General features: G+C 55.6%; 1 protein-coding gene across 1 annotated transcript; it reads right to left on the bottom strand.

Moving 5' to 3' along the window:
* Positions 1-1763: 1763 nt before the first annotated feature.
* On the bottom strand, positions 1764-5657 carry LOC121917871. The gene is made up of 3 exons (XM_042443986.1): positions 5379-5657; positions 4288-4401; positions 1764-2341 (listed from the first exon to the last, which is right to left on the bottom strand). The coding sequence occupies exons 1-3, from the start codon at positions 5521-5523 to the stop codon at positions 1764-1766; spliced, it is 837 nt and encodes a 278-aa protein (XP_042299920.1). The 5' UTR covers positions 5524-5657.
* Between the last annotated feature and the right edge of the window lie 46 nt (positions 5658-5703).

Below are 5703 nucleotides of genomic sequence, written 5' to 3'. Positions count from 1 at the left end.
CCTGCCATATTTGAATCGGAGGAAACGTCGTGATGAAGGGTATATAAGAATATGCAGATACACATCGTGCAGGTCCAGGGAAGAAAGAAAGTCCCCGGGTTGAAGGCTGTCCAGAATGGATTTGAGTGTTTCCATTCAGAATTTCTTTTTGATGATGAAGCGGTTGACCGCCCTCAGGTTGAGAATGGCTCTCCACTTCCCGTTTTTCTTGGGCACCAGGAAAAAGGTTGAATAGCACCCTGCTCCTCTCTGGTCTGTGGGAACAGGTTCGATGGCACGAATGTCTAGCAGTCTTTGGATGGCTTCCAGCAGGAGGCAATGCTTTGTGGGATCGCTTGACTTGGGGGATGGTATGAACGTGTTGCGAGGCCTTTGGTGGAATTCTATTTTGTAGCCTCTTAGCACGGTGTCCAGGACCAAACAACTTGATGCCGAGGTAAGGGGTGAAAGCTAAGTTCTGCTTAGATTTAAAATCCACATTCCAGTTTTTTAACCATAATTGGCATCTGACCGCCATGGTCGCAGCCTGCACCCTAGCACACTGCTGGATCGTGTCTAGTGTGCCATCAGCTGCCAGGGCGGATGCTTTAGTGATCTTGTTAATGGTCTGCCTAACCTTGGTCTCTGTGTTGGGGAGGAGGTCGAGGAGTTGGGGGGACCACTGGAGATTGGCACGCATTACCATGGAGACAGTGGTCGCCGCCCTGATGGCTATTGACATGGCCTCGTGGGCTTTTTTGAGGACCCCTTCGATCCTCCTGTCCCCCGGGTTCCTGCTAGAGGTTAGAGGGACGCCTAATCCTGCCCCGCCCGCCCCTTCCGTGTCTGTTTGGGTCTGGGTGGGGGCGCTATACGTTGTGGTGGGTCCCGCTTGGTGTATTTCTGGAGTGGCACCAAGATGGTGGCCCCTATCCTGGGACCTGCGTCCAAGATGGCCGCCCCCATGGGAGGCCGCATGGCCAAGATGGCCGCCCGCAGCGGCAAGCAATGCGGCATCTCCCCCCACTGGAGTGGGGAAGCCCCGGTTTGCCTCCGCAAGCCAAGGGGTCCCCCAAGCCACCAAAGCGGCTCCCTCGCGGTCTCCTGTAGGAAGGGGGAGCTGGGTGGGAAGGAAGGGGCCCGGCCACATGACCATCGGCGACGTGGCTGGGGCGCTGAGGGTTCCACCACCCCAGAGGAAGGGACTCGTCCTCCCCATGGCTGGCGCCTCCCGCTCCAAGAAGGCTCTGAACCAGCCTGGCATGTCCGGGGGAAAGTCCTTACTCACGTCCCTTGAGGTTTGCGACTCCTTTGGGGACTCTCTCTCTTGGGGCCCTGACCGGGTCGCTTGGGAGGCCCTGGGCTCTGCAGCGGTAGAGAGGGGATTCCCCTCCGACGGCTGCTGCCGCGCTTCTGCCTGGTCTGTCGTGGGATGGGCCTCAGGGTGAGCAGCTGGCAAAGCCGGGGTTGGCCCGGGCTGGGCAGGAGCGTGCTCCTCTGGAGCCCTGGGCTCATCTTCCGAAGCCATCCACCAGGCGGGGAAGGGAGGGAGGAGGGGGAAGGAGTAAGGTTTGTTTGTTTTTCTTCTATAGGTTAGGAATGGAGAGGAAGGGAGCAAGGAGAGCCAGGCAAGTCCAGGGAGCAATAGAGAAAAAAGTCTGAAGAAGAAAGGTATAGTCCCTAGTTGGAACAAGGCAGGAAGAAGACTAAGGGATTTCTGGGAGGCTCCGCCCACAGGGGCGGGGCCAGGCCCCAGCTGTTCTTTGTTTTCTCTTCTCTGCCTATCAGGAACTGAAGTGGGTGGAGCCACCCATAGTCAGGATGCCTGGCCCCTTCTCTGATGGGAAAGGACAGCAGGTAGCAGATCCTAAATCATTGCCTCCAAAGATGATTCCCGGCCGGCCAAAAGATTCACCCTCCTCACCCAATGGACTGGAAAGGTTGGAGCGAGGGAAGGAAGGAGAACATGGAAATTCTGGGTCAGATCTTGGTGAGGTATATAGCGTAAATCCACAGGATGATTTACACAACCCTAGTGAAAAACAGCAACAGAGTAGAGAGGAACCAAGACTCCAAATAGGGACTGAATGCAAAATACATTGCACATGCCCATCCATGCATAATGCGTGACACCACATGCGCAATGGTGCTTCTGCAGCCTTGGACTGAATACAGACGTTTCCCAGCAGGATGGGATGGAAACATTTCAATGAATAAATGGATAAACAATCAGGAGCTGAGGAAGTGGTGAGGAAGGAAAGGGGATTAGAGGAGAAGACGAGGGGACTCACTTCCTTCCTGAGGCCATTATCTGTCGCCTGGGCCTCCAGTTTCTGCTGGGCTGCCATGCCTTTGCCGGTATCTGGAAGAGGAGAGGGGTTTCTGCTGTCAAAGCCCACCCTGGTTCTCTCAGGAGACAGAGGCAGCCTGGGGCTCCCTCCCTTCAGACCCCAAGTTGGAGGTCTGTCTGGAGCCAGTATCCCAGGCCCTGATCCTCCCCTTCAGCACAAGGTGACTCTTAAAGAATGTAACCCAAGGAGAGATGCCAAGCAGGTGGTTGAGACAAGCAAGGACTGTAGAAGCCTTGGTTGGGAAGGAGACCTAGGGGCCTTCCAGCCCAAGCCCTTCTGGCATGGAAATGAAGACACAGTCCAAGCCCTTCCTTGACAGATGGCCACCCACAGCCTCTTTCCCAAAACCTGTAGAGAAAGAGGCTCCTCCGCTCTCCAATAACGCAACCGATTCTCCTGTGGAACCGCTCTTCCCTTCAGGACCTCCTTCCAAAGGCTGGGCTGGGATCTCTTTTCATGCAGTTTGCATCTATTGCTCCCTCCTCCGTATGACATCCCTTCCAGTACTTAAAGATGGGAGCCCCACACAGGGGACAAACATTTAGAAGCCTAGGCTTGGCAAGGACACCAAAGGCAATCTAGTCCAACCCCATACTTTCTGCCATGAACGAGGAGAGAGAACCCAAGCTCTCCCTGGGACACATGGCCACCCAGCCTCTTTAAAATCCTCCAGAAAGTAAAAATACTCCAAAATCTGAAACCCAAAACACTTCTGGTCCTGAGCATTTGAGATCACAAGGGAGACTCAACCTGTATGGCCAGCCTACAGTTGAGAGTGGCCATAGGAAGAAGGACATGGGGCAGAGAGAAATGGGTCTTGGGGGTCCCCTTCTTTCTCTCTCTCTTTTGGGGGTCAGTTCTGTTTCTTTAAGGCCAACCTGGGACTGAGAGGGGCTAGAGGGAGAAGGCAATGGGGAAGAGAAGAAAGGGTCTTGAGGCTCCCCCTTTTTCTCTCTTGGGGGTCAGTTTGCTTTCTGCAAGGCCAACCTGGGACTGAGTGGGGTCACAGGGGAAAGACAATGGGGCAGAGAGGAAGGAGTGTTGGGGGCCCCCTCTTTCTTTCTCTCTGAGGGGTTAATTCCCTTTCCATATGGCCAACCTAAGACTGAGACGGGCCAGAGAGGAAGAGGTTTTAGGGTTCCCCCTCTTTCTTTCTCTCTTAGGGGTCAGTTCCCTTTCTCTAAGGCCAACTTGGGACTGAGAGAAGGCAGAAGTAGAAGGCCATGGGGCAGAGAGGAAGGGGTCTTGGGGATCCCGTTGTTCTTTCGTTCTTGGGGGGTCATTTTCTTTTCTGTAAGGCCAACCTTTGAGAGGGGCCAGAGGGAGAAGTTCATGGGGCAGAGAGGAAGGAGTCTTGGGGTTCCTCATCTTTATTTCTCTTCCTCTTGGGCACCATTTCCTATTCTCTAAAGCCAGCCTCGAACTGAGAGGGGTGAGAGGAAGAAGGCCATGGTGCAGAGAGGAGAGGCACTTGGGGGTCTCCCTCTTTCTTTCTCTCTTAGGGGTCAGTTCCCTTTCTCTAAGGCCAACCTGAGACTGAGAGGGGCCAAAGGGAGAAGGCCATGGGGCAGAGAGGAAGGGGTCGTGGGGGTCTCCCTCTTTCTTTCTCTCTCTCTTAGGGGTCAGTTCCCTTTCTCTAAGGCCAACTTGAGACTGAGAGGGGCCAGAGGGGGAAGGCCATGGGGCAGAGAGGAAGGGGTCTTGGGGGCCCCTCTCTTTCTTTCTCTCTCTCTCTCTTGGGGGTCAGTTCTCTTTCTCTAAGGTCATCCTGGGACTGTGAAGGGCCAGAGGGAGAAGGCCATAGGGCAGAGAGGAAGGGGTCTTGGGGGTCCACCTCTCTCTCTCTCTCTCTCGGGGTTCAGTTCCCTTTCTCTAAGGCCAACCTGGGACTGAGAGGCGCCAGAGGGAGGCCATGGGGCAGAGAGGAATGGGTTTTGGGGGTTTCCCTCATTCTTACCATTCTGCAGGGGCTGTTCTTCCTCCATCTTCCCCCGGAGCTCATTCCGAAGGGCCTCCTTTGCCATTCTCTCACGTCTGAACGCACAGTTCCTCTTCCTCTTTTTGTGGGTTGCTACGGAGAGGAAGAATGGGGGCATGTCATGTTCTGCTTTCCTAAAAGTCCCTTAAGAGAGAAGAAGGGGGCCCCGAGTCCCAGATGGGACCCTCAAAGGGGGCTAGGATTCCTGTCCTTCCTCCTGGACTATGGGCCCCAGAGGGACCGGTCCATCTGAACCCCCTTCTGACCCTGGATCTATTTTGGGATGCAGCAGGGCTTTCCCCCTTGGACCCCCTTGACCCACTAGATGCCATGCAGCACCTTCCATGCCCCCCATGGACCAGGGGGAGCCAAAAGGGGGCCAGAGGCACCTGCCCATGAAGGAGGAGGCTCTCCACGGAAGTTTGGGGAGCTGCAGTCTTAGGGGGCCCTTAGGGTTTTCCAGCCCAGTTCTCTCAACTAAGATGCTAGAGCTCTCTTTTAGGGAATTCTTAGTTCCTCCACAAAGCACCAGACCCCAGGATCCCAGAGGAAGGAGCCCCCAAGATCTGTCCCTGTCTCTGGATGAAGCTCCGGGGATTCTGGGAGATGCAGTCCGAGAGAAGCCATCCTAACTGGATGAGCAATGCCTCCTCTTCAGGGATGAAGGCAACACCCAGAATCCCCTCTTTAGAGCCATTCTGACCAGGGGATTCTGGGGGATCCATTCTGAGAGGAGGCCTCTCCCTTCCAGGTGGACCTTGGCTCTGGGCTCCCCAAATCCTCGCCCTCTGTCCCTATTCATCCCCCTCCTTCCTCGGAAAGGCATCTATCCCAAACTCTGGTCCCTTTGGGTTTATAGGCCCAGCTTCCCTTCCTTCCTAGGCTGCTTTTGTCTCTGGTCCGTGGAAGGAAGGCAGGGCAGAAGGGAGCCTCCAGCGCCATCGTCCTCATCCTCGGCATCTTCCACATTCAGGCCCCTCTCCCCAAAACTCTGGAGCTCTTTTCCTGGGAGGGGTCTCCTGTCCCATCATCCCCAAAGGCCCACTCTCTGCCCCTTCTGCCCCACTCACCCTCCTCCTCCTCCTCCTCCTGGGACCACCGGAAGCGCCCCCCACTTCCGCCAGGCGAGTCCGGCGCCAAGGAGCAGGAAAGGGGCGGAGCCAGAGCCCTGAGGAGGCTCCACTTCCGCCCGGACCTAAAATGGCGGCCAACCATAGAGAGGAGGAAGAGGAGGGAAAGGACCAGTCTCTCAGCCCCTGACTCCCTCTTAAGTCTAGCTTTCCTAGACTTAAGCCTACTTCCCCAGATGCATGGGAATTGTAGTTCATTGTGGCACCAGAGCTCTTTCTCACAAAACTACCATTCCCAGGGTTCCCTAGCACTGAGCCAGGGCAG

Source organism: Sceloporus undulatus, unplaced genomic scaffold, assembly GCF_019175285.1.
Source record: "Sceloporus undulatus isolate JIND9_A2432 ecotype Alabama unplaced genomic scaffold, SceUnd_v1.1 scaffold_1310, whole genome shotgun sequence".
NCBI classification, from domain to species: Eukaryota; Metazoa; Chordata; class Lepidosauria; order Squamata; family Phrynosomatidae; genus Sceloporus; species Sceloporus undulatus.
This window is presented reverse-complemented; position numbering and strand designations above follow the sequence as displayed.